This window comes from Balaenoptera acutorostrata, chromosome 7 (genome assembly GCF_949987535.1).
Source record: "Balaenoptera acutorostrata chromosome 7, mBalAcu1.1, whole genome shotgun sequence".
NCBI classification, from domain to species: Eukaryota; Metazoa; Chordata; class Mammalia; order Artiodactyla; family Balaenopteridae; genus Balaenoptera; species Balaenoptera acutorostrata.
In genome coordinates this window covers 111,382,700-111,409,592 of record NC_080070.1, presented here as the reverse complement: position 1 = coordinate 111,409,592, position 26,893 = coordinate 111,382,700, and the positions used below count along the sequence as shown (strand labels likewise).

The 26,893-nt window shown below is 46.6% G+C and overlaps 1 protein-coding gene across 3 annotated transcripts in view; it reads left to right on the top strand.

The window, feature by feature from the left end:
- The window catches only part of EGFR (epidermal growth factor receptor), a 196,098-nt gene extending 179,163 nt beyond the window's left edge, over window positions 1-16,935 (top strand). For 2 of the 3 annotated variants that reach the window (XM_057549503.1, XM_057549505.1), the window contains 8 exons: window positions 992-1,147; window positions 1,980-2,055; window positions 5,001-5,147; window positions 6,575-6,672; window positions 8,149-8,316; window positions 8,694-8,741; window positions 9,445-9,550; window positions 10,199-16,935. In XM_057549503.1, the coding sequence (XP_057405486.1) occupies window positions 992-1,147; window positions 1,980-2,055; window positions 5,001-5,147; window positions 6,575-6,672; window positions 8,149-8,316; window positions 8,694-8,741; window positions 9,445-9,550; window positions 10,199-10,560 (1,161 nt within the window). In that variant the 3' untranslated portion in view covers window positions 10,561-16,935. The remainder of the gene's footprint in view (window positions 1-991; window positions 1,148-1,979; window positions 2,056-5,000; window positions 5,148-6,574; window positions 6,673-8,148; window positions 8,317-8,693; window positions 8,742-9,444; window positions 9,551-10,198) is intronic. The other variant, XM_057549504.1, reaches the window with a different exon arrangement.
- The last annotated feature ends 9,958 nt before the right edge of the window (window positions 16,936-26,893 follow it).

Here is a 26,893-nt window from a genome sequence, read left to right as displayed (position 1 = left end):
ATCAAAAACGTGTGGGAAGAAAATTCCAGAAAGCTCCAAAAAACAAAAGTTGAATTGGCTGGGCACAAGCAACTGTTTACATAGCATTTACATTACGTTTACAAGTATGTACATTGTATGAGGTGTTATAAGTAATCGAGTGGTGATTTAAAGTATGCAAGAGGATGTGTGTAGGTTACAAACACATACTTGCTCCATATTTTATAAGGGACTTGAATAACTATGGATTTTGGTTAGGGGGGCAGCAGGGAGAGGGGTTCCCGGAACCAGTCTCATGGGTACCAAGGGGTGACTGTACATCCGAGAATTCGCTATGTGTCGGGCACTGTGCTGGGTGCTTCTCAAGTAGTCTGTCTTTCTTTCTCTTCCAGCCTTGATTCTGATTACAGCAGTTATGGAGGCAGCCAGGGAGGGGGTAGGGAGTGGCACCTTGTATCAATAAAAGGAAATTCAATATCCATGTGATTTCAATTTAAAAAAGAGAAAATAAAACAGGACCAAAACCTTCACTGGCAGTGAATCATGTAAGATGGTCCAGGAAAGCGTGATGAGAGCCCTGGATCCTGGGGAGGTGGCGTCCCAGACACGCTGGCGTGGGGAAGGCGAGGCCGGGCAGGTGGGGTCGGCCGTCCGGAGCAGCGTGCGGCGTCTAACCAGGTCGCGGCCCGACGGCGGGGCTCCTGCTCTGTCACTGGCCTCTTCTATTTGTTCAACTGAGTTTGAAACTTGAGTAACCGGATGGCGATAAGTTAGTAAGTCAGCAGCTAGTTATGTCTTCATCTCTTCACCTTTTCATCCGTGGAGCAGATAGACTCTGGTCACTGATGTTACCAGGTGCAAGTCACTGTGTCCGTGGAGGGCAGTCGGTCCGCAGACAGGCTCCGGCTCTGAGGCTGTTGCGTACGTGACACCGCACCCTGCGCCGGGGCGCCCGCCCTCTGCCTGGTCCCCGCTGAGCACCCACCCCTCACCGCGTGGCCCCGTGTTGCAGGGCATGAACTACCTGGAAGACCGGCGCTTGGTGCACCGAGACCTGGCGGCCAGGAATGTGCTGGTGAAGACGCCGCAGCACGTCAAGATCACGGATTTCGGGCTGGCCAAACTGCTGGGCGCCGAGGAGAAGGAGTACCACGCAGAAGGGGGCAAAGTAAGGAGCCGGCTTGTAGAAGGGCGAGCACTCCCCCGCCAGCAGGCTGACCAGTGGGAGGGCCGTCCTCAGGACCTTCTGGGTGAGGTCACAGCTGCCACCAGCACCTGCGTCTAGCCAGGCCCTTCTGGCCCTGCAGCCAGAGCTGCCCGGGGAGCAGGATTTGCTGGGAAAGTGCATAAAGGTGTTTCTGACACATCCAGAAGCCAAAGGCAGTAAACGTGAGTTCAGCTCCATCTCTAGGTGACCATTAGCCAAGGGTAGGTTTCAACCTCCCACTCCTGGGTGAAGCCCCTTCAGAAGAACAGCTGGGAGAGCATCCCGGAAAGGGCCCCGTGTTGTTCCAGCAGCTCCCGAGGGGCGCCGGCCGCGGCGGCATTGGCTTCTTCCTCTCGGACGGGCCTGGGGCTTCTCCAGGGGGCTCTCCCAGCGGCGAGGGGTGCGGGTCTCCTGATAGGCCCTCCGGAACGCTCTGGATCAGCTGCTTCTCTCTTCGCTCTCACCGTGGCCCGCATGGCTCCAAGCCGCTAGCCCTGCAGACAGCCGCGGACGCAGGACACAGCCAGGGCCCCCAGCTGCCAGCACGTGCACGCAGCTCGGCAGAACAGCCCACAGACCCAAGGCCCTCAGCTCTGGGCCTGACAGAGGCCCTGTTTGCTACCAGACTAAAACCTCTCCCCCGGCTGGGAAGGAACACTGGGCCCGGGTTGGGCTGGGGGTGGCCCAGCTTCCTCACCTTTGTGGCTTGTAATGTATTCCAGTGTGATTTACTTTTTTTCAACCGAGGGAAGCTAATTGTTGTCTTATTACTTTTCTCTCTCATCATCCCAAGGTGCCTATCAAGTGGATGGCCTTGGAATCAATTTTACACCGAATTTACACCCACCAGAGTGATGTCTGGAGCTACGGTGAGTCGAAATCCTGAGGCTGATTAATCAGGGCTGAGGCTTCACTGGCTCGTGTTGTCGATGTACATGATACGCTCTGACGTCCAGGGCAGTGACTAACAACCCCGTAATCATCGCCGTCTGTCTGTTGTACTGGGAAATGTGAAAAAGGAAATTGAGTGGAACTACCGTACCGGGTGTCACTGGAGAGAACAAGGAGCGTGTCAGGAGAGCGGGTAGTGGGAGGGAAAGAACTGGAGCCTAGGAGACGCCTGTCCCCCAGAATCAAGCCAAACGTGACCTCTTGCCCTGAATTTGAAGTGAACCAAAGGGAGATGACAGATCAGGTTTCGTGGGGAAGAGTTTCCCGGTAGAGAAATGTGGTTTTACGATGGACTGACTCGGGGGTTATGGTTTCATATAGTGAGTGGTCATCTTTGTGTATCAGAGAGAATGGCTTCATGAAACGCACTGTGAGGGTGTGTGTGTGGGGAAATATGAGGAAAGGGAGGTAGTTACTGTTTCCAGCTCTCGTGAAGGCCGCCTCGTCAGGGTCTGACTCTTCTTCCTTCCAATGAGAACAGCTCAGACACACCTTCCACGTTCCCGCCTCGTCCTCTGTACAGAGCGTTTCCTGGGTCCACAAGGGCCTTGCCTTTCAGGAAGGCACTTCCACTGGCTGCCGTGCTGGGGTGCTTCCGCCTATGTTACTGCAGGCAGTCTCGCTGTCACCCAGAATCAGCCCAAAGGTTGCAGAACACCTGATCTGCATTGACCTATGCATTATCAGCCTATCCCAGCTATCAACGCAACGGAGGTGAAGGGAAGGAGTCACCCACCTCCATAGAAACGCGTATTTGGAGAGAGCAATAGTAAAAAGAATCTCCGAGAGGAATTTAGTCACTATCACAAAAACAAAATCATTCAGGATATTGTCCACTTAGCATTTCTTTCAGAGCATTATTAACTTCCTAATATTCCAAATGCATTTTTAAAACTGTCATGGGTCTTTGTCTTTTCTGCTATAACGTAAGCTTTACAGAGACGGAGATCTCTGTGAATGAATAAGTGAATTTTCATTTATACCTGTGAGCTAGCTGCTCACGATGAATGAACTAGATAAGGAAATAAAGCTATTCTGATGCCTTATTTTCAGTCATGTTCAAGAAATGTCTACTCCCCCAGAGGGATGGGAAGAAACGCCGCTTTCCCATTTGTGGTCCTGCCCAGAGCTGTCATTGTCATTGTCACAGCCCAAGCCACCCCCCCTGCACCCCCAGGGACACCAAGCAGGGGCTCCTCCTGGGTCTTCTCTGGGCTTGTTTTACACCCACTCGTCTATTCTCCAAACAGCAGAAAAATCTTTAAACCACATTAGACGTTCGCTTCTCTGCTTAACATCCTTCTTTGGTTTTCCAAATATGTTCCAGATAAAACCTGAACCCCTAACCGTGATCAATAGGATCAAGAGTGGTCTGGCCCCCTGCCTTTCCCAGCCGCCCGGCTGCGTTCTCCCCTTGCCCTGTGTGTCCACTCGCAGCCCTCGCAGCCCACGCTTGGGCCACGTTTGTCCAGTAAATGAAAACTCTCCGGCTCAGTGACTTAATCCCTGTGAATGATTACAACCGGCATCAGAAAGCCAGCATCACCACGGGGGCTGTGTCTTTCGTCTCAGTGGAAATCGTGTTGTCAGTGGTTCTAATCTGCTGTCCTGGCAGTACACCGGACCTGTTACAACATGAACCTGAGTTTTTAGTCTAAAAACATATCCTGTTACTCCACTCTCTAGGCTCCAGTCAAGGCAAAATATTTTAGTCAGTTAGGGACCTACGTGTTCCACTTAGGAGTTGAAAAGAGAGAGAACTCATAGCACCTTCCAGCCCCACTTATACCCCACAACCAGGTACACACACCGCCCTCTTTCACCGTTTGTTCCGAAACCTGAAAAGCTGCCTTCCCGCAGGGATTCATTGTGTGTGTTTAAACGCAATGTCTAAACCTAGTTAGAGCAGGGCCAATCGACTTTAAAGATCTGGACATGAGATTTTCTTTCTTTCTTCAAGTCAATATTGATTCCGTGGTGGGCAGGACAGAAGAATCTATTTTCTTGTCCCTGGACCACTGCTTTTCTTCATTCTTCAGCCTTGCATTTTGCCTGTTAATTCAGGTCATTTGGTTTGGGAATGACCTCTGGAAAATCTATGCAGATGTGTGGTGATACGCATTTAGAAGCCAATCTCAAGAAAAGGGGTGGTTAGACTAGCTGGAGACCAGGAAGGCCCCGGGTTCCTGTGTCTGGTCCCTCCCTGTGTGGTCTGGGGGCATACTCCCCACGGCATTTGTGTGTTTCTGGAGCAGAGAACTCCATCAAGGGAGGCACGGAGATGGAAGGACCATCAGAACTTTGGAACGGTCTTAAAAAACACCAATTCTAAAATTACTCCTCCTCGGATTTTTTTTAATCACGATGATTGATTGATGTTGAAATTAAAAGTATGGGGGTTTTATATTTATCAAAGGGAACACAGGGGGGTTTTCTTCCAATTTTTTTACTCTTTAAAAACACAGGCTTATAACCTTGCCGGTAAGTCATCTGCGGCCGATGATGTCTGGGTGTGTAACTCCAGCTCCACAGACCGTAATCCGTATGTTTCAGAGTGGTGGTATTCTCTTTGCTGTTATTACTAAAGTTTACTATTTATTGGCCACTTACTGTTTGCCTGGGATTGTCTGAACGTTGCAGTTGTGTTATCTTGTTTGATCCCCACAACTGTCCTATGAGGCAGACGCTGTCATCACCCCCCCTTTACAGGGAGCTTGAACTGAGACTTCCAGCATCAAGCAAATTGCCCAAGGCCACAGAAACATGGGTTTTTAAACCTTAGACACAGTATGTCAACAACGATGACTAAAGACAAGGTGCTGTGATTATTATTGACTCATACAGCAACGCTTCTTCCTCTTAGGAGTCACCGTTTGGGAGTTGATGACCTTTGGGTCCAAGCCTTACGACGGGATCCCCGCGAGTGAGATCTCAACCGTCCTGGAGAAGGGAGAGCGCCTGCCTCAGCCGCCCATCTGCACCATCGACGTCTACATGATCATGGTCAAGTGTGAGTGGCCGGCTGCACCTGGCCCTGGGCTGCCCTGAGCCAAGCGCCCCAGGCCGTCGACGCCCTGAAGACATGCTGTCACGGTCGTAGGCAGGCATATCTGTAAACACCCCCCTCAGACACTTCTGAAAGCACTTACCTGACGCACTGAACACTGTGAGCTGACGTTTGCCCATGTTCACAAGCAAACGAGTAAAATCAAAGTCCTCCATAAGCCATTACACCAAAATACTCTTCTCTCTGAGTTGCTCAATGTAAAAAAAGCTGCCCCACTTTTTGAAGCCTGTTACTAGAGAAACTGTTTTTAAATGCCTAACGATGAGTAACCACAAGAGGTTAATAGAATCGGCATTTCTGCTTTGACGTCAACCTTTTCAGATAGTGGATTTATGTGAGGACTTCTGCAGTGTAGCAAGTAAACATTTTAATCCAAGTAAGAGTGTGTAGCTTGACTGTGACACTACCGCGCCCTCAGAATCACAAATTCAGTAGGCTCTGGGGGTAACATTACATGTATGATGAGCATTTATACAGAAGGTAGCACAGGGAACGTGACAGAGTTAATGTAAATATTAAGCCTTTCTGAACTTTAGACCACAGAGTTAATCAGTTTTAACGTCCTTGCTTTAGGTTGCGGAAGCTGGGATCCAGAGAGGTTACATGATTTGTCTAAGGTCACATAGCAGTCTGGCCCAAAATAGCCTGACATCCTGCTGATAGAAAATAAATAAGAACCCTCAGGAATCATGAGGATTTCCAGTCAATAGCTGTTCCTCCAGCATGTTTAATCTAGACTTGGATCATTGTGTAGACTTGGATCATTGTGTACTCAAATGCACTGGCATGGTTGACAGAAGTATTCCCCCCCCCCCAGGAAAGGCACTGAAGCACCCCTGTCACGTGCACATGTGATTGCTTGAGTGTGTAATACAGTGAAAGCACCAGGGTGTGGAGTTCCCAAACGCTGAGGTTCTTAAGAAAGTCCCTAATTTTCCCTACACCGAATCTGGTTTCCAGCTTACTAGACTGCCGAGTGAATATGGATGAGGGTGCATGTCAAGGGAGGACTTTACTGAGAGACTGGACCCAGGGTGCCCTGCAGTCAGAGCAGTTCACAGAAAGCAGTGCATATCGTACAGCTGCTGGGTCACTTAAGGCGATGACACCAGAATGCTGGCCCTTGGAAGGGGAGGTGCAGAAAATTAGAGCATGTTATTGCCATTCTGGCTCAAATATGTGATAGCATGGTCTTTAAACAGTAATCAGTGCTGGTTTGCCAAGACTGAACAACCTGTCACAAAGATTAGGTTTCGTCCTCATTTATTTGTCTAAAAGAATCTCACTGTAAGTGCTTTCTTTCAGCGATGCCATCTTTATCACTTCTTTCAGGGTTCTAATTGCACTGACTTTCCTCCTTCCTTCCCCAGGCTGGATGATTGATGCAGATAGTCGCCCAAAGTTCCGTGAGTTGATCATTGAATTCTCCAAAATGGCCCGAGACCCCCAGCGCTACCTTGTCATCCAGGTACCAGCTCCCAGTCTGCACACCCACTGGGAAAATCCCTCTAATAAGCATCAAACGTCACTATGCTCCGTCCGGTGCCGACACAGCCTCCCCGTCTCGCAGGTCACACCATTAACCCTCAGTGCGTTAGAAGAAGCACAGCCCAAGCTGTGGACTAATTGGAGCGCACCATGGGGCCCCCAGCTCCATCTGCCATCTCTGTGAGCCCCTCACGCTCGGCCCCCGTCATTTCATGGTCCCCTTAGCCAAAGCCTTATGTCGCTCTCATGGAGAACCAGGGCTTTGGTGTCGGGCAAACCTGGCTTCAGATCCCTGACCCTGTACTTACAATGTGAGGTTAACAAAACTAAGCTCGCAGAGCTGCTTTAAAGATTCAGTGAAATAATATAAGCAAAATACTTTGCAAAGTGCCTAAAGGTTCTGCTCAGCAATCACAGGGTGTGTGTGTTGGAGGGGAGGGACCCCACACCACCAGGCAAGCAATTCTCCATCACCAGCTGGTGTCCTTCAGTTCAGCTCAATCTGACACTGTCCACCTGGAGACAGCGTCAGATCCCACAGTCCTCCAGGACCGCTTCCCCTCCCCACCCCCCCAGTTCAGATGCCCGTCCCAAGTCCAGGTTGTTACCTGGGCATCTGACCATCTGGCAGAAGGTTCCCACAACCCCCTCCTTGGGTTCCATTAATTTGCTAGAGTGGCTCTCAGAGCTCAGAAAATCTTTTTACTTACTGGATCACTGGTTTACTATAGAAGGATATAACTCAGGAACAGCCAGACGGAAGAGATGCACAGGGCAAGGCATGGGGGAAGGGCGCAGTTTCCGTGCTGTCTGGGTGCACCACTCTCCCCGGATCTCCAGGGGTTCACCACCCCGAAGCTCTGAACCCTGTCCTTTCGGGGTTTTATGGAGGCTTCATTACATAGGCATGATTAAATCATTGGTCATTGGCAATGGATTTGACCCCTAGTCCCCCTGCCCTCCCTGGAGGTTAGGGGTGAGACTGAAAGTTCCGACCGTGTAATCACATGGTTGGCTCCACTGGCCACCAGCCCCCATCTTTAGGTGCTTCCAGAAGTCTCCTCATTAACATAAGAGACACATAGGGAATTCCAAGGGTTTAGGAGCTCTGTGCCAGGAGCAGGGAAGAAGACCAAATGTGGATTTCTCATTGTACACAGCACAGCACTCAGTAAATGCTGTGGCTTTGGCCCTTCCTTTTTCCTCCTGAGCCGTTTGCATTTCCTTTGAGGACTTTGAGACATCAGGGAATTTTCAGCGTCTTAATTCCAGGTCGGGGGAAATGGAAGGAGGAACTGTACTTCCCAGAACCGGGCAGGGGGAGGGGGGACGAGTGTATTAGAACCCAACTGGCAAACGCACAAGCACCTGCTGACAGCAGACCCGCCTCGATAGCCAGGGGGGTGGAACGGCAGCTCGCCGGACCTTTCTGATGGTCTCACAATCTCTGCGCCAGGGGGACGAGAGGATGCATTTGCCAAGCCCTACGGACTCCAACTTCTACCGCACCCTGATGGACGAAGAGGACATGGAGGATGTCGTGGACGCCGATGAGTACCTCATCCCCCAGCAGGGCTTCTTCCACAGCCCCACCACTTCCCGGACGCCCCTCCTCAGTTCCCTGGTACCAAAGTCACTCTTGCTCAGGCTCTGCCTCCTGGTTTGAACAGATTGAGTTTTAGCAAAAATATGATACCCATCTTGTGGAACTCAGGTAGAGACAAAGAAGTAAACATTAAGCAGATGGTAAAGCCAAAATCAGAATGAATCAATTCAGTGTATTATTTATCTTACTGCATTGCAACAACTGGATCATAATCTTTTTTGGTCCACTAAGGAACAGAGTTAAATCAGAACTAAACCTAGTTCTTCTAAAGCTAATGAGTCAAGACGAAATCAGGCCCCTTTAACTGTGCCCACTCCCGGAGGCCCCCCGTCCTGCTCTCAGTGGGGGTGGGTGAGCGTCCACGTGCACCATAAACAGCTGCGATTCTTTTTCAGAGCGCCACCAGCAGCACTCCCACTGTGGCTTGCGTTGATAGAAACGGGGTAGGTATCAGCTCCTATAAACCAGAATTAAATCACAGCTCTGTACCATGGCTCTATTAGACATAAAAAATGCCCACCCTAACCCAGAAAGCTGTGACTTTCCTTCCTGTATTGTTTCATCCCTACCCTACGGCCAGCAATTAGCTATCGCTTATCAAAATGCTATTGAAAATACAGTTGATAGACCAGCAGCAGCATGCAGTTCATGGACCTGGCAGTCTGTTAGAAATGCGAACTGTCGGGCCAGCACCCCAGACCTCCCGACTCAGGATCTGCGGGGAGGGGCCTGGCCGTCTGTACTTGAGCCCACCTTCCAGGTGACGCTGTGGCTAGACGTGTGAAGCCTTGATTAGACCCACACTCACCAACGTAGCAGCCACTAGCCACACGCGGCTGCTTAAATTTACATTTTCGTTAATTAAGTTAAAATCTAAAATTCAGTTCCTCGCACCTGTGCTTAGTAGCCGCCACGCGGAAGAGCACAGATTACAGAACATGTCTGTCATCGCGGAAAGCCCCGCTGGACGGCCCCGGCCAGGGCCGTGCCGCCTGCCCTGTGGTCTGTGGGCCACCCCTGGGTGGAGCGGGTCCTCTCCCAGACCTGCTGAATCAGAATCTGCAGGTTAACGAGCTGTCAGGGGTCCTGATCCCCGCCGAAGCGAGCGGCGCTGGCTGCAGTAACCTTGCCTAATCTCCTCCCCAGCAGAGCTATCCCCTCAAGGAAGACAGCTTCTTGCAGCGGTACAGCTCAGACCCCACTGGCACCTTGACCGAGGACAGCATCGATGACGCCTTCCTTCCGGCGGCCGGTGAGTGCCTCGCCCTGGAAGCGGTCATGCTCCTCGGCCTCCATCCCCGGTGCCCCGGCCAGCTGCTGCTTTCCAGCTGGTCCAGAGGTGGGGCCCGTGGCACGCGTGCAGACACGATGGATGGAGGAAGAGGCCGATCAACAGAAACCGCTAGGCAGGCGCACGGGTCTCTGAGGGGCTCAAGGCGTGTCCAGGTTGTCTTTAGAATGAATCTGCACATTTTCTAGAATTGGAAGCAAACAGCAGAGATATACATGTGTGAGTGTATGAGCATGTGTGGGTGGGTGTGTGACACATTTGATCTCTGTTCTCTCTCCTGGCTCCGTTCTTGGCCTGTGAAACATGTATTTGCCTAATCTAAGCTTTATCCCCAGACAGACCCAACCATCACACACACACACACACACACCCTCAAGGGAGGCTGTCCCCTGAGAACTTTAAATTGGCAAAAGATGAACGTGCCCATCGCTTTGAGAAGGACAGAAAAGAACACAATTTATTTTAGCCAGAGAGTCCTCTCCCCAGGCTTCCCCGCTTCTGTCATCCATTGCCTCATTGAAGAATATTCACGGGTTCGGAATGAGCCGTGGAATCCTGCTTATTAGGACGATGCTTTGCTGATTACGTCTGATTTCTTTTCAATTTCAGAATACATAAACCAGTCGATTCCCAAAAGGCCCGCGGGCTCTGTCCAGAACCCCGTCTATCACAATCAGCCTCTAAACCCGGCTCCAGGCAGAGACCCTCACTACCAGAATTCCCACAGCAATGCCGTGGGCAACCCTGAGTATCTCAACACCGCCCACCCCGCCTGCGCCAGCGGTGTGCTCGACGGCCCTGCCCTCTGGGCGCAGAAAGGCGGTCACCAGATTAACCTGGACAACCCTGACTACCAGCAGGCCTTCCTTCCCAAGGACGCCAAGTCAAACGGCATCTTTAAGGGTCCCGCCGCTGAAAATGCGGAATACCTGAGGGCAGCGCCGGCAGGCAGTGACCTTACCGGGGCCTGACCACGGAGGACGGCCTCAGCCCTAAAAATTCCAGCCCCTTCAGCCCCCAGGACCAAGCCACGGCAGCTACTCAGTCCTGCCAGCCATACTCACGTTCACTCTTGGACCCGTGGACTGGTTTGGCCACATCTGCCGTGATCAGCCCATCTTTCAGCCAACAAGTGCCCCCGACTCGGATGCACTTCGGGGAACTGCAGGGACATTCCTTTGTCTTCAAACTGTGAGGCTTCCACAAAAGGCATCCAGAAAGAATGTTGTCCGTTTGGGCAGAAGTTCACCTTTCAATGAGGTATATTTGAAAAACACTAAATATGTTTAAGGAGTTTTATTGCTTGGGGACCTCTGCGGTTTTAATTGTCATTGATTTTGCTCTTAATGGACTTTTCCAATGAGGGAAAATCTTGCTCGTAGCACCTGTGGCACTGAGTTGACCCAGGCCCACCTGTGACCAAGAAGCAAGGGTCAGTCTTCCAGCTAACACTTGATTCCCTTGGCTCTGCTTGGAGACTCTTCCATTGCAAGACAGTTGAATAACGAACCAGTCCTCTGGATCCTAAGCAGGCCCGATTGGTACTATATCAAATCACGGCAGGTGCAAGAGGATAAGCCACTTTGAACTCTTCCTGGGCAAGGAAGAAACAGAGGGGGTAGAATTCTTCCTCAGACTTACTTTTATATAAATGTCTCCATGGTACTTAACTCTCCATTGGTTGACCAGTGTTCTCTAATTACAGGTATTAGATTTGTTTCTTTTCCATTCCATTGTTTTGAAATTCAGTATGCTTTCCCTGTCAGCAGGAGGAGACGGTAACCAAGATCAGCTCATATTTGATTCGTCAGCATTCAGACCAGTTGCCTTTAATTGAGATGGAATGACAGTGCAAAAAAGGAACAAATCCCCCAAATTTGAGTCTCAGAGGAAATACATCAAGTCCTTTGGGGGTCGGGGGACAGGCATGTATCGGGAGACTGCAAAAACGAAGCTGCGCTTAAAACTTTGAGCTCCCCCTAACAAAAAAAAAAAATTGTTTAAGCTACTCATGGAAGATAGTTTTCTTTTTATTTCACTTCAAGGGTTTTTTTACTCCAAGGGTACTTTGCTCCTCACTGGTAAGCTGCCCCCGAAGCTCCTCCTCGCCCTTGGTGAGCTGAAGGGTCCAGGCTCTGGGGCAGCTCTGCAGACATGTCTCGCCCTCACCACTGCTGGCATGTTTTAGACTACAGACAGCATTTTGTGTCGTGTGGAATTCAGGTGGTAAATATGAAATTTGACTTTGATGATAACTGCCTTCATAACATCTATAGGCATGTGAGAAGAAGAAAACAATTTCCCCTTAAAATAACTCCCTGTAATTGGAGGACCTGCTGCTTAGGACACCAGCATTTTCTCAGCTGTGTCCCCGCACCCTGACTGTTAACACACTTCTTTGTAGACAGTGTTATAAACACTTAGCATCCACCTCAGCCAGGAAGAAATGCTTCAGACAATATTTTCAGCCGCCCATCCCACATCCCACATCCACGATTTTCCTTTAGCTTTTATTTATTGACTCGGATCAGGGCCCCAGTTTTGTTACCAAAGTATTTTATTTTGTCTCAATGGAAATATAAACTATGTTCAATTCCATCACATCATGTTCTAAATACCCTTGAACACCTTACCAGCCTGGCATAGGTACTGAAGATAAATAAAACATAATCCGTGATTCCACGAAATTCACAATTTAGCGAAGAAAATTAACTCACAAATACCAGCCTTAAAACGATATGACAGATGCCAGACATGACATGTCAGCCCAGCACCGCGACAGCACAAAGCAGGGAGTAAGGGGGGACCGGGTCCTGGAGGAGCCGTGGTGGAGTTGGGTTAAAAGACCCCCCAGGGTGTCAGCCGCTGGAAAATGGAAAGTGCATTCCCAGCAGAGGGAGCGTCACCCACGAAAGCATCTGCCACAGGAACCACTCATGCAGCCAGTCTACAGGCCCACTGCCCCTTCCGGCCTGGGAGTTACGTTCCCCAAGGGCCCTTCGGGTCCGTCCCCACAGGGGATTTGAAAATGATTCGAGGAAAGATTAAACAACATCTCTTAAGAGTCTGAAATTTTATGTCCTTGTCAGTAAACCACTTTCATTATTTATTCACCTCAGAACATAAATACTTTAGCCCACTATTTATCCAGCACTGAGAAACAGAACGATTCACATTCTGCTGTCACTTATTTGTCAGGAAACAGATGGTGAGGGAGGACCACGACATGCTGGTCCAATTGTAGCAGTAAAATCCTAGTATTTTTGTAATTTGAAATGCTTTAACATAATAAAACAGCAAGAACTATTCAAGTTTTTTCTTCTTTGTATTTCAGTTTTCCTGCGTAAAATGTAGTTGCTAAATTCTCTTAAAGATTGTGTTTCCCAAAATGGTCTCACTGTGTCTGTCCAGGGAGGTGCAGGGGGGCCTGTAGATGCTTCAGAGCCCAAGAGAGCCTGAGTCCAGCCCGGGGGTCCCTGGGCAGTCAGGAGGGGGGCTCCCAGGGCTCCAGGATTCCCACGTCTTGGCTCCGACTGGCTGGACCTCAAAGCTTAACGCTCACCCCTTTGGTTTCTCCTAGTTGACACCAGGCCCCGAGGTCCCACGGAGAGCCTGTCTTATGTTTCCTCCCCAGCCATCCCTGGAACCCTTCCCCACGGCCCAGCCCCAGACCAGGCCTTTGGAAACAGGTCAGGGGGAAGTAAGAGTTAGAGGCTAACATTTACAGCTGACCCTTGAACAACATATGGGTGCGGGTCCCCTTAGACGTGGGTTTTTTCACTAGTGAACGTGACAGTTCTACACGAGCCCCAGTTGGCTGAATCCTCAGCTAAAGAACCGGAGGCTCCAGCGCGCCGACTTACTGTAAGTTACTGGCGGGTCCACTGCTCAGAGGGTCAGCGCCCCAACCTGAGTCATTCCAGGGTCAGCTGTCCAGTGGGCCTTACACACATCTTCTCACATAATCTTTAAGGAGTCCCCATTGTCACACTCTACGAAAAATTGTTCTGTCACCTCAGGAAGACAGAGATGAATCTTCCAAACTCTAGGTTTGCTCTGGTCCAAGTTGTCACTGATTTTACAACTAGGAGCACAGTGGTGGAGACAGCAGGTTGCATTCCAGTTGACGATAAGGCTTAGGTATTTGTTGAAAGTTCTTAATTTTGAGCTTTAGCCCTCCCCCGCCCGAACTGCAGACATACATGAACCATGAACTGCAGAAGCACAACGATAGTGGTTCTCAGGCTGGCTGCCCTTGGGAGTCTTCCTGGGTCCCAACCAAAAAGGGTCTGAATGTGTCTCAGGTGCAGCCTGGGCCCAGGGATTTTCAGAGCTCCCCCAGGTGACTCTGACGAGCACCAGAGTTTGGGGAGCAGCCGTGTAAAGGCAAGGCTCTGCAGGGGAGACTCAGCCTTGGGCTGACGGCCTCCCGCTCACGGCGCACTCAGCGTGTAGGATGCGGCTGTTGGGTTTCAGTGACTCGCGGTTCTCACCCTTGCTGCCCGCCAGGACCGCCTGTGAGCTCAAAAGGACCAACTGAATGGGAATTCTACGGGCTCCCCATGTGGTTCTAATGGGCAACCAGAGTTGAAACCCTCATCTCTAAGGTCACCTTCCCTTGTACAAGCCTAGGCATCTACACCGTGCCCCCAAGTCAGGGCAGAATCAGAGAAACTGTGTGTGTGGAAGAGATTCCTGAGGCAGGGCCAGAACGACCCCGCGGTCCCTGGTGTGCCTGCAGACTCAGCCACTGGTGGCCATTCCAGAAGCCTCTAATTCCTTGTCACCAGCAGCTAACTCATCCTGAAAGTGGCAGATACCCAAACCTGAGCCTTGAGAAAGCCCTGGACAGTTTCATTTTCTAAGAAGTATTAGAAAAAATCCATCTCCCGCTGCAGGGAATGAGCTGCTCACCCAGAGTGACAGCTGTTGAAATTGCCCTTAACATCTATTCTGCATTTCTTCCCTGGTGATGAGTGCATTATTACAATGTAATGATCTTTGTTTTTTCTTTGCTGGGGCTGTAAAACCTTAGTGAATAGAAACCCCTACCTCTATCACCAATCACACCGGCTGTATCAGGAGCACAGATTTTTTACTATTGAAGACACATTCCAACAAGATTTTTAAATGTAAGCCTATTTTTGTAACTTTTTTGAGCACTGAACTTTGTAAGGTATATTTATAGGAAAACTCACTTTTCTACTAAAAGAAATAGCTTACTTTAGAAAGACTGCAAGAGAATCAAAATTTGAAACTGAAATTTTTGTTTAAAGGAATTTGACTGAAACAAGAGAAAATTCTCTTCTCTCTCATAAAAAGGCACAACATCATTGCAGAGCTAGGTTAGGTCGTCTTGATGAAGAGGAGACTCGTTTTTATATCTATAAAGTGAGAAAAAGGTGGAAAGCACATTTAGTTTCTTGGTCTGAAGGAGGTTCATTTGACTCTGGCGCAAGTCAGTGGGAAAGCATCACTGTTACAACTGAGACACAACTTCAACTGCATGCCGTACTCCACCCATCTGCCAACGGGACCCTGTAAATGTGAGAAAAACAATAGCGGGGCACTTTGCTGGTTTATCTATCCCAATCTGATTTTGATGCTAAGTATTTTATTTTTGTATTTACAATTGATATGCGATTACAATATAGACTAGAAATACCAGCAGAGCCCTAATAATGTTTAGCATGTTAAATGTATGCCACCAACGGTCTTCCAAACTAAGCCGTTCCCGCACCCTAGGGATGGGGCTGTCAACGCCGGCTGCACAGTGGAATCGTGGGGGGAGCTTTTGAAAATCTTGAGGCCCAACCGTGCCTCAGGCCAGCGAAACCCAGGATTTATACTTCGTAAAGCTCCTAAAATCATTCTGATGTTCAGCCAAGGCTGATGAACCACCAGACTAGGGATTAGCCACAGGTGTGTGGACTTGCAGGCAGATTCTGCAGTTGTAGACACCTGAGGATTGAGAGAAGTCCAAGCACAAAGACCCCAGCATCGGACTTCCCTGGTGGTGCAGTGGTTAAGAATCCACCTGCCAATGCAGGGGGCACGGGTTTGAGCCCTGGTCCGGGAAGATCCCACATGCTGCGGAGCAACTAAGCCCGTGCGCCACAACTACTGAGCCTGCGCTCTAGAGCCTGCGAGCCTAGAGCCCCTGCTCGGCAACAAGAGAAGCCACCGCAATGAGAAACCTGCGCAGCGCAACGAAGAGTAGCCCCCGCTCGCCGCAACTAGAGAAAAGCCCGCGCGTAGCAACGAAGACCCAACGCAGCCAAAAATAAATAAATTAAATTAATTAATTTTTTAAATAACCCAGCATCACTCGCTGAGCGTCAGGAACCTGGATGGACGGGGAGGGTCCAGGGCACGTGCCCAAGCACTAGAGGGGAGAGGGCCAAACCAATCGATGAAGAGGAAATACAGAACAGACCCCCGTTTTCCATGTCTTCCATTAAAAGTGGGCTGATCGTGAGCACCCTTGCTGCTTGTGCAACCAGCTGGCTGCCCTGCCTGGAGCCGCTGTGCATCCTTTATTGCCCAGGGAGAAAGGAAGCAGTTAGCCGCAAAGGGAGCCGGCAAGGAGATTGCAGGAGGAGTTGGATGGCGTTTGTAAAAACCAGAGCCAACGAGAGGATGCTTGCTTTAAGAAACACGTCTTATTTTTTTTTTTACATATTATATCTGGGATAAAAACTGAAGCAGTTAGTACTATTTTCTCTTCCACAAGCACAGTATGCCTTCCGAGATTACACATTCCTATCTGAATTGCCAGCAGAAGTACTAAAAATCCCCACCCTATCACCTGGTAGATAAAACTACACATTTTTAGCTGCGTTTACTTGTTTGTTTGTTTTTTAAAAAAAGAAACCCTTTTGACTTAATTTGGCTAGAGTAATCTTGCTGTATAATATAAACTCTTGGAAACAAAGACATGCTATGGATCTGATGACTGATATTAGAGGTGATGATGTAACTGATTAGCCTCGGACACCAATAACTTCGTTTTGAAACAAGCAATACTTTTTATAGCCTCTATATATGGTACGTTTTAACATTGTAAAGTTTTGCTATGATGAAAGCAATGTTTGTACAAATGGAAAGCAAGGTTTTCTTTTATATGGTTTACACTGTTGATCAAAACATGTTGATTGTATATGGAGTATTAAAAAATTAGATGTATACTATTCATTGTTCGTTACTCATACTTACCTTATAAAAAATAATATTGCATTCTTGTTAATGCAGTGTTGATATTAGTTATTAATCATAATCTGACCTACTGTGGATGTTCTTTCCTGTCAACTTTTTAACGCTCATTAATAAACTTTATTTTTAGAGCAGTTTTAGTTTCAACAACTGCAAAACTGAGGAGAAATTGCGGAGAGTTACCGTATGCCCTCTGGTCCCCTGGCTCCCCGCTCCGCCGTCCACACCGTAGGGCCTGATACGCTTCAGCGAGTGGGGCCGTCTCAATGCCGTGCTGTGCAGGGCACGCCTCCCAAGATCTCCCCTTCCCAGATGTCCTCCGAGAGAGGCCTCCTTGCGGAAGAGTCCGTAGCAAGGTTGCGTTTCCTCAGGACACCAGAAGTTTGTGGTTGTGACTCTGCTCCGTAATAAACACTGAAAGTCAGAGACGTTCACGAACCACAACCTTGTGCTAGGGCGTCGGGCCCAGCTGCTCCCACTCTCTCCCCGTCACCCCCCGTACCACGGCGAAGACCTGCCCGCCCTGAGCCGTTTCCTCACTCGCCCGTGGAGGAAACCAGCAGCGCTGAGGGAAGAGGCTGTGTTGAGATTAAATCCTTGAACGGCTCAGGGAATCGGAGGAGGTTTGTCATCTGAACTGGCCGTAAGGGGCAGCGGGCGGTGGGAGGGAGCACCCAGGCAGGAGGCGGCAGTCACCTGGAGCCGTCCCACCCTCCCGAGGCCACCGCCCAGGCCCACCCCCCCCCCCCCCCCCCCCGTGTCACAAGCTCCCTAATGCTGGCCGCGTAGACGCCCATCACTCCCAGGGGAGGTGCAGCTTTATTTGGTGTGGTGCATCCCAAAGATCACTTATCACCTACGTGCAACACAGGCTGAGGGGGACCTGTCATTCAGGTGGCAGCAGGACTTCAGGTTCCGGAAGCAGAAGCGGGTCCAGGGACCTCTCCGGGTCGCTGTGGGACCCCCAGGCCTCCCTGGCCTCCCGGCCTCCCGAGCCCCCAGCCCCTGGTGTGCTCGGTGCCCTGGGAGGGGTGAGCCTCTTAGAGCTCCCCGCCTTCCATCAGGGCTGAACCCTCACGGAGAGAAGGGTGAGGCAGACGGGGACAGTGCTGGGGCCCCGGCTGCCTGGAGCCTGAAATGTCGCCCCCAAGGCAAGGTCGTGGCTTCCATACCCCCCTCAGGGCAAACGCAGCAGCACCCCGCTTTCCCCCCACCCCGCCCCGGAACCCTCGCTGAAGCTCAGTGCACGTGGGGTTTCAGCTTGAAGGGATTCTGCCTCTGGAATCACAAAGGCCAAGTCATCACAGCTCTCTGGGGAGAGAAAAGCTTTCCCAAGAATAGGAGGGTCTGAAAAAGATGGGTAGACGGTTCTTCCCTGGGTTTTCCGCTTGTTCAGGGCGTGGGCAAGTCCTCCTGAGGCCGGTTCTCCAGGTTGTGTCGTATCCTGGCTCGTCCTCCAGGCCATCCCGTTCCTTCCTTCACACCCGGGAAAGGACATTTAAAAACTTGGGTAGAAAAGCCGTAAGATCACATCTAATTTTTGCCCTGGCCTCAAAAACACAGTAAACAAAATATAATAAAGAGCCCGTGGGCATCCATTCGTAGTTTGTAGATGTGTGCCTTGAAGGAGCCTCGCCCTCCGGCCCACCAGGCAGGCATGGCGCCCTGGGAGACTCAACAGTGCGAGGACGGCCGGGTCCACGCTGAGGCCCCGCCACTGGTTCTGCCTGCAGCCTCTTCCTCCTGCCCTGGACACCGAGCTAGAAAACCTGGACACTAGGTTCTAACGAAAACAAAAATACATCCTTTACATCTTTTACTCCATTCCTGAAAGTTAGCCCCGATGAGCCCAAGCACAAAGCTGGCCCGTCAAGGCACACCACGCGTGCGGGTCGCAGGGCAGGACAGATGGGAGCCACTCTGTCTCACCTGTGGCTCAGCCCCACACACAGCAGGCGGCCCCCCACCTCTCCAGGTGGTCTGCACCGTGAAGGTGCTGTCGGCCGGGCCGCTTGCCCAGCACCTGAGCATGAAGAGAGAGGGCAGGCTGCAGGGGGGCTCTGCCTACCTCCTACCCCGCCCCCAGGAAAGGATGTATCCAGGGGTCCGAGGGTGGCGAGGCGGAGGGAGCTAGAGAACACTACAACCCAGGGTCCCCAACACCTGGAAGCTGGTGTGGCCCTAGCAAAGGGGACCTGACAACTCAACAGGGAGTGGAAAGCCCAAGGTTTCCAAGAGCCTTAAATGCCCATCAAATTTTCCAAAGTGCAAAATCCCTTCTTTCCTTGAACCAATGATGCCCTTAAAAAATCCAGCCCTGGGCTTCCCTGGTGGCGCAGTGGTTGAGAGTCTGCCTGCCAATGCAGGGGACACGGGTTCGAGCCCTGGTCTGGGAGGATCCCACATGCCGCGGAGCGACTAGGCCCGTGAGCCACAACTACTGAGCCTGCGCGTCTGGAGCCTGTGCTCCGCAACAAGAGAGGCCGCGATAGTGAGAGGCCCGCGCACCGCGATGAGGAGTGGCCCCCGCTTGCCGCAACTAGAGAAAGCCCTCGCACAGAAACCAAGACCCAATACAGTCATAAATAAATTAATTAATTAAAAAAATTAATTAAAAAAAAATCCAGCCCTGCTCCTTCTGGGTGGAAGTAGAAGTTGGAGGGGTACCCGCCCTCTTTTCTACTCCGGAGCAGCTCAGGACCTCTCCTTACCAGTTATTTTATCTCTAAAGAAGAGCTTGCCTTTTCTGCCTTTTCTGCTTCTCCTCTGTCTTTCCTTATTGTATAATTTAACCATTCCGGAACTCAAGCAGAAATGGGGGAGACATTTTAACCTATGACAGGTTTCTTCTGCTCTCACATCCACTCGGCCGACCAGTTTCCACAAGAGCAAGTCTAAGTGGAATGGATCCCACGCAGCACACAGGCTTTAGCCATCGGGGACAAAGAGGTGCTGGGAGGACCAAATAACAGAGGAGATGGAAATGGCAGAGCCCGTCACTGAAAAAGTTCACTACGCCCAAATAATTTCTGGGTGTTCCAGCAAACCTGCAAAGAATAGTTAACTTTGATATCATTTAAAGTATTTCAGAACATAAAAAAAGATGGGAAGTTTCCCAATTCATTCTACAGAAGTTAGAATAGTACTAAAAAATCAAAGAAATATTACAGAAAGAAAATTATGGCTTCATTTATGAATGTAGATATAGAAATCCTTAATGAAATATAGGAAATGGAATCATTTCTTCCATGAATTCAAGGACAGTTCATTATAAGATATTTTGTTTATATTCATGAAGAAGTAATAGGGAAAATGTGAATATTAAGAGATACATGGCATTTGCTAACATTCAATCACACTGCTGTTAAAATCTCTTAGTAACCTAGGAATAGATGAAAACACTTTTAACTGGGTAAAAATATCTGCCAAAAATTTAATAAGAAACATTGAACTTAATGGTGAGATACCAACACCTCAATAAGAACAAGACAAGAGTGACTTTTATCATGCCTATTATTCAACACTCTTCTGAAATCCACTGTTTTGGGACAAGGAAAAGCATATTATTCATATACAATATATTTGCATCCTTAGGATACAGTCAGCAAACCCTGTCCCATGCCCAATAGTCAAATCCAGCCAGCAGCCTGTTTTTGTAAATAAAGTTTTATTGGAACATGGTCTCATCTATTCCTTTATTGCCTATGGCTGCTTCCACACTGCAGTGGCAGATTTGAGTAGCTGCAACAGGGCTCCTATGACCTGCAAAGCCAAAAATATTTCCTATCTGTCCCTTCACAGAAGAAGTTTGCTGACCCCAAACAACTGGCTGAAAACATTATTAACAAACATTAACAAAATAAGAAAACTCAGTAGGGTGGCCATCTGTGTCATTAATCCTACATACCATCAATCATTAATTAGACAATGTAATGGAAAAGAATCCCATTTAAAATAGCACTAAAACTACAGAATAGCTGGATATAAACTTAAATGTGCAAAAACAGTATGAAAACAAAAACTACAGAACTTTGCTGAGGCATAAAAGAAGACTTAAAAGATATACTGTATTCATGGATATGAGGACTTAATCTTGTAAAAATACCAATTCTCTCCTAATTATTATATAAAGACAATTGAAAATTTCAATCATTATTTTGGGAAGTAAAGGTTTAGAACTTGGAATCCAAAAAAGAAAACGCACGACAGTAGCCAGGAACATTTGGAAAACAATTGAGTAGTGATATCAATGATATAAAAATACACTACATAAAACTAAAATAATTAAAGCTGCATAGGACCAATGTAGCTACAGGAAATAATTAATGGAAAAAAATTAGAATTTTTGGAAACAGACATGTACATGGAAGTATAGCATGTGATAGTGATGACATTTCCAGATAGTGGAGGAATAAAAGGCTCCCCAATGAATGATTTTTGGAGAAAAAAATTTTTTTGGAGAAAACTTTTATACATTTAATTATAAATAAATTAATTAGAAAATTAATTAGAGCTCTATTTCAAATTCCAGATGGACTAAAGATCTAAAGATAACAAATCAAAACAATCAAAGTATTGGGTAAAATGTATGTGGATATTCTAGAATCTCAGGAAAGGTGATGCTGACGCATAACAACATAACTCCAAAGCCGTGAAGAAAACGACTGGCAACACGGCCACCTAAATTTTTTTAGGTGTTTTTTTTTTTTTAACATCTTTATTGGAGTATAGTTGCTTTACAATGTTGTGCTAGTTTCTGCTGTATAACAAAGTGAATCAGCTATATGTATACATATATCCCCATAGCCCCTCCCTCTTGCATCTCCCTCCCACCCCTCAAGGTGGTCACAAAGCACTGAGCTGATCTCCCTGTGCTATGTGGTCGCTTCCCACTAGCTAGCTATTTTACATTTGGTAGTGTGAATATGTACATGCCACTCTCTCACTTCATCTCAGTTTACCCTTCCCCCTCCCCGTGTCCTCAAGTCCATTCTCTACATCTGTGTCTTTATTCCCGTCCTGCCCTAGGTGCTTCAGAACCTTTTTTTTTTTTTTTTAGATTCCATATATATGTGTTAGCATATGGTATTTGTTTTTCTCTTTCTGACTTACTTCACTCTGTATGACAGACTCTAGGTCCATCCACCTCACTACAAATAACTCAATTTCATTTCTTTTTACAGCTGAGTAATATTCCATTGTATATATGTGCCACACCTTCTTTATCCATTCATCTGTCAATGGACACTTAGGTTGCTTCCATGCCCTGACTATTGTAAATAGTGCTGCAATGAACATTGTGGTACAGGACTCTTTTTGAATTATGGTTTTCTCAGGGTGTATGCTCAGTAGTGGGATTGATGGGTCATATGGTAGTTGTATTTTTAGTTTTTTGGGGGTTTTTTTGTTTTTTTTTTTTTGTATTTTTAGTTTTTTAAGGAACATCCATACTGTTCTCCATAGTGGCTGTATCAATTTACATTCCCACCAACAGTGCAAGAGGGTTCCCTTTTCTCCACACCCTCTCCAGCATTTATTGTTTGTAGATTTTTTGAGGATGGCCATTCTGACCGGTGTGAGGTGATATCTCATTGTAGTTTTGATTTGCATTTCTCTAATGATGAGTGGTGTTGAGCAGCCTTTCATGTGTTTGTTGCCAACCTGTGTATCTTTTTTGGAGAAATGTCTATTTAGGTCTCCTGCCCATTTTTGGATTGGGTTCTTTGTTTTTTTGATATTGAACTGCATGAGCTACTTGTATATTTTGAAGATTAATCCTTTGTCAGTTGCTTCATTTGCAAATACTTTCTCCCATTCTGAGGGTTGTCTTTTCGTCTTGTTTATGGTTTCATTTGCTGTGCAAAAGCTTTTAAGTTTCATTAGGTCCCATCGGCTTGTTTTGGTTTTTATTTCCATTTCTCTAGGAGGTGGGTCAAAGAGGATCTTGCTGTGATTTATGTCATAGAGTGTTCTGTCTATGTTATCCTCTAAGAGTTTTATAGTGTCTGGCCTTACATTTAGGTCTTTAATCCATTTTGAGTTTATTTTTGCGTATGGTGTTAGGGAGTGTTCTAATTTCATTCTTTTACATATAGCTGTCCAGTTTTCCCAGCACCACTTATTGAAGAGGCCTTCTTTTCTCCATTGTATATTCTTGCCTCCTTTATCAAAGATAAGGTGACCATATGTGTGTGGGTTTATCTCTGGGCTTTCTATCCTGTTCCATTGATCTACATTTCTGTTTTTGTGCCAGTACCATATTGTCTTGATTACTGTAGCTTTGTAGTATAGTCTGAAGTCAGGGAGCCTGATTCCTCCAACTCCTTTTTTCTTTCTCAAGATTGCTTTGGCTATCCGGGGTCTTTTGTGTTTCCATAGAACTTGTGAAATTTTTTGTTCTAGTTCTGTGAAAAATGCCATTGGTGGTTTGATAGGGATTGTATTCAATCTGTAGATTGCTTTGGGTAGTAGAGTCATTTTCACAATGTTGATTCTTCCAATCCAAGAACATGGTGTCTCTCTCCATCTGTTTGTATCATCTTTAATTTCTTTCATCCGTGTCTTATAGTTTTCTGCATACAGGTCTTTTGTCTCCTTAGGTAGGTTTATTCCTAGGTATTCTATTCTTTTTGTTGCAATCATAGATGGGAGTGTTTCCTTAATTTCTCTTTCAGATTTTTCATCATTAGTGTATAGGAATGCAAGAGATTTCTGTGCATTAATTTTGTATCCTGCAACTTTACCAAATTCATTGATTAGCTCTAGTAGTTTTCTGGTAGCATCTTTAGGATTCTCTATGTATAGTATCATGTCATCTGCAAACAATGACAGTTGTATTTCTTCTTTTCTGATTTGGATTCCTTTTATTTCTTTTTTGTTTCTGATTGCTGTGGCTAAAACTTTCAAAACTATGTTGAATAATAGTGGTGAGAGTGGGCAACCTTGTCTTTTTCCTGATCTTAGTGGAGATGGTTTCAGTTTTTCACCATTGAGAACGATGTTGGCTCTGGGTTTGTCATATATGGCCTTTATTATGTTAAGGTAAGTTCCCTCTATGCCTACTTTCTGTAGAGTTTTTATCATAAATGGGTGTTGAATTTTGTCAAAAGCTTTTACTGCATCTATTGAGATGATCATATGGTTTTTATCCTTCAATTTGTTAATATGGTGTATTACATTGATTGATTTGCGGATATTGAAGAATCCTTGCATTCCTGGGATAAACCCCACTTGATCATGGTGTATGATCCTTTTAATGTGCTGCTGGCTTCTGTTTGCTAGTATTTTGTTGAGGATTTTTGCATCTATGTTCATCAGTGATATTGGCCTGTAGTTCTCTTTTTTTGTAACATCTTTGTCTGGTTTTGGTATCAGGGTGATGGTGGACTCACAGAATGACTTTGGGAGTGTTCCTCCCTCTGCTATATTTTGGAAGAGTTTGAGAAGGATAGGTGTTAGCTCTTCTCTAAATGTTTGATAGAATTCGCCTTTGAATCCATCTGGTCCTGGGGCTTTTGTTTGTTGGAAGATTTTTAATCACAGTCTCAATTTCACTGCTGTTGATTAGTCTCTTTATATTTTCTATTCCTTCCTGGTTCAGTCTTGGAAGGTTGTGCTTTTTTAAGAATTTGTCCATTTCTTCCAGTTGTCCACTTTATTGGCATATAGTGGCTTGTAGTAATCTCTCATGATCCTTTGTATTTCTGCAGTGTCAGTTGTTACTTCTCCTTTTTCATTTCTAATTCTATTGATTTGAGTCTTCTCCCTTTTTTTCTTGATGAGTCTGGCTAATGGTTTATCAATTTTTTTTATCTTCTCAAAGAACCAGCTTTTAGTTTTATTGATCTTTGCTATTGTTTCCTTCATTTCTTTTTCATTTCTTTCTGATCTCATCTTTATGATTTCTTTCCTTCTGCTAACTTGGGGGGTTTTTTGTTCTTCTTTCTCTAATTGCTTTAGGTGTAAGGTTAGGTTGGGTTTTTTCTTTTGAGATTTTTCTTGTTTCTTGAGGTAGGATTGTATTGCTATAAACTTCCCTCTTAGAACTGCTTTTGCTGCATCCCATAGGTTTTGGGCCATCATGTTTTCATTGTCATTTGTTTCTAGGTATTTTTTGATTTACTCTTTGATTTCTTCAGTGATCTCTTGGTTGTTTAGTAGCGTATTGTTTAGCCTCCATGTGTTTGTATTTTTTACATTTTTTTTCCTATAATTGATATCTAGTCTCATAGCATTGTGGTTGGAAAAGATACTTGATACAATTTCAATTTTTGTAAAATTAGGAAGGCTTGATTTGTGACCCAAGATATGATCTATCCTGGAGACTGTTCCATGAGCACTTGAGAAGAAAGTGTATTCTGTTGGTTTTGGATGGAATGTCCTATAAATATCAATTAAGTCCATCTTGTTTAATGTATCATTTAAAGCTTGTGTTTCCTTATTTATTTTCATTTTGATTGATCTGTCCATTGGTGAAAGTGGGGTGTTAAAGTCCCCTACTATTATCGTGGTACTGTCAAGTTCCCCTTTTATGGTTGTTAGCATTTGCCTTATGTATTGAGGTGCTCCTATGTTGGGTGAATAAATATTTACAATTGTTATATCTTCTTCTTGGATTGATCCCTTGATCATTATGTAGTGTCCTTCTTTGTCTTTAGTAATAGTCTTTATTTTAAAAGTCTATTTTGTCTGATATGAGAATTGCTACTCCAGCTTTCTTTTGATTTCCATTTGCATGGAATATCTTTTTCCATCCCCTCACTTTCAGTGTGTATGTGTCCCTAGGTCTAAAGTGGGTCTCTTGTAGACAGCATATACACGGGTCTTGTTTTTGTATCCATTCAGCCAGACTATGTCTTTTGGTTGGAGCATTTAATCCATTCACGTTTAAAGTAATTATCGATATGTATGTTCCTATTACCATTTTCTTAATTGTTTTGGGTTTGTTATTGTAGGTCTTTTCCTTCTCTTGTGTTTCCTGCCTAGAGAAGTTCTTTTAGCGTTTGTTGTAAAGCTGGTGTGGTGGTGCTGAATTCTCTTAGCTTTTGCTTGTCTGTAAAGGTTTTAATTTCTCTGTCGAATCTGAATGAGATCCTGCTGGGTACAGTAATCTTGGTTGTAGGTTTTTCCCTTTCATCACTTTAAATATGTCCTGCCACTCCCTTCTGGCTTGCAGAGTTTATGCTGAAAGAACAGTTGTTAACCTTATGGGGATTCCCTTGTATATTATTTGTTGCTTTGCCCTTGCTGCTTTTAATATTTTTTCTTTGTATTTATTTTTTGATAGTTTGATTAATATGTGTCTTGGCATGTTTCTCCTTGGATTTATCCTGTATGGGACTCTCTGTGCTTCCTGCACTTGATTGACTATTTCCTTTCCCATATTAGGGAAGTCTTCAACTATAATCCCTTCAAATATTTTCTCAGTCCCTTTTTTCTTTCTCTTCTTCTGGGACCTCTATAATCCAAATGTTGGTGCATTTAATGTTGTCCCAGAGGTCTCTGAGTCTGTCCTAAATTCTTTTCATTCTTTTTTTCCTTTATTCTGCTCTGTGGTAGTTATTTCCACTATTTCATCTTCCAGGTCACTTATCCATTCTTCTGCTTCAGTTATTCTGCTATTGATTCCTTCTAGAGAATTTTTTTTTCATTTATTGTGTTGTTCATCATTGTTTGTTTGCACTTTAGTTCTTCTAGGTCCTTGTTAAACGTTTCTTATATTTTCTCCATTCTATTTCCAAGATTTTGGATCATCTTCACTATCATTACTCTGAATTATTTTTCAGGTAGACTGCCTATCTCCTCTTCATTTGTTTGGTCTGGTAGGTTTTTACGTTGCTTCTTCTGCTGCGTGCTTCTCTGTCTTCTCATTTTGCTTAACTTACTGTGTTTGGGGTCTCTTTGCAGGCTGCAGTTTCGTAGTTCCTGTTGTTTTTGGTGTCTGCCTCCAGTGGGTAAGGTTGGTTCAGTGGGTTGTGTAGGCTTACTGGTGGAGGGGACTGGTGCCTGTGTTCTGGTGGATGAGCCTGGATCTTGTCTTTCTGGTGGGCCAGACTGTGTCCGGTGGTGTGTTTTGGGGTGTCTGTGAACTTA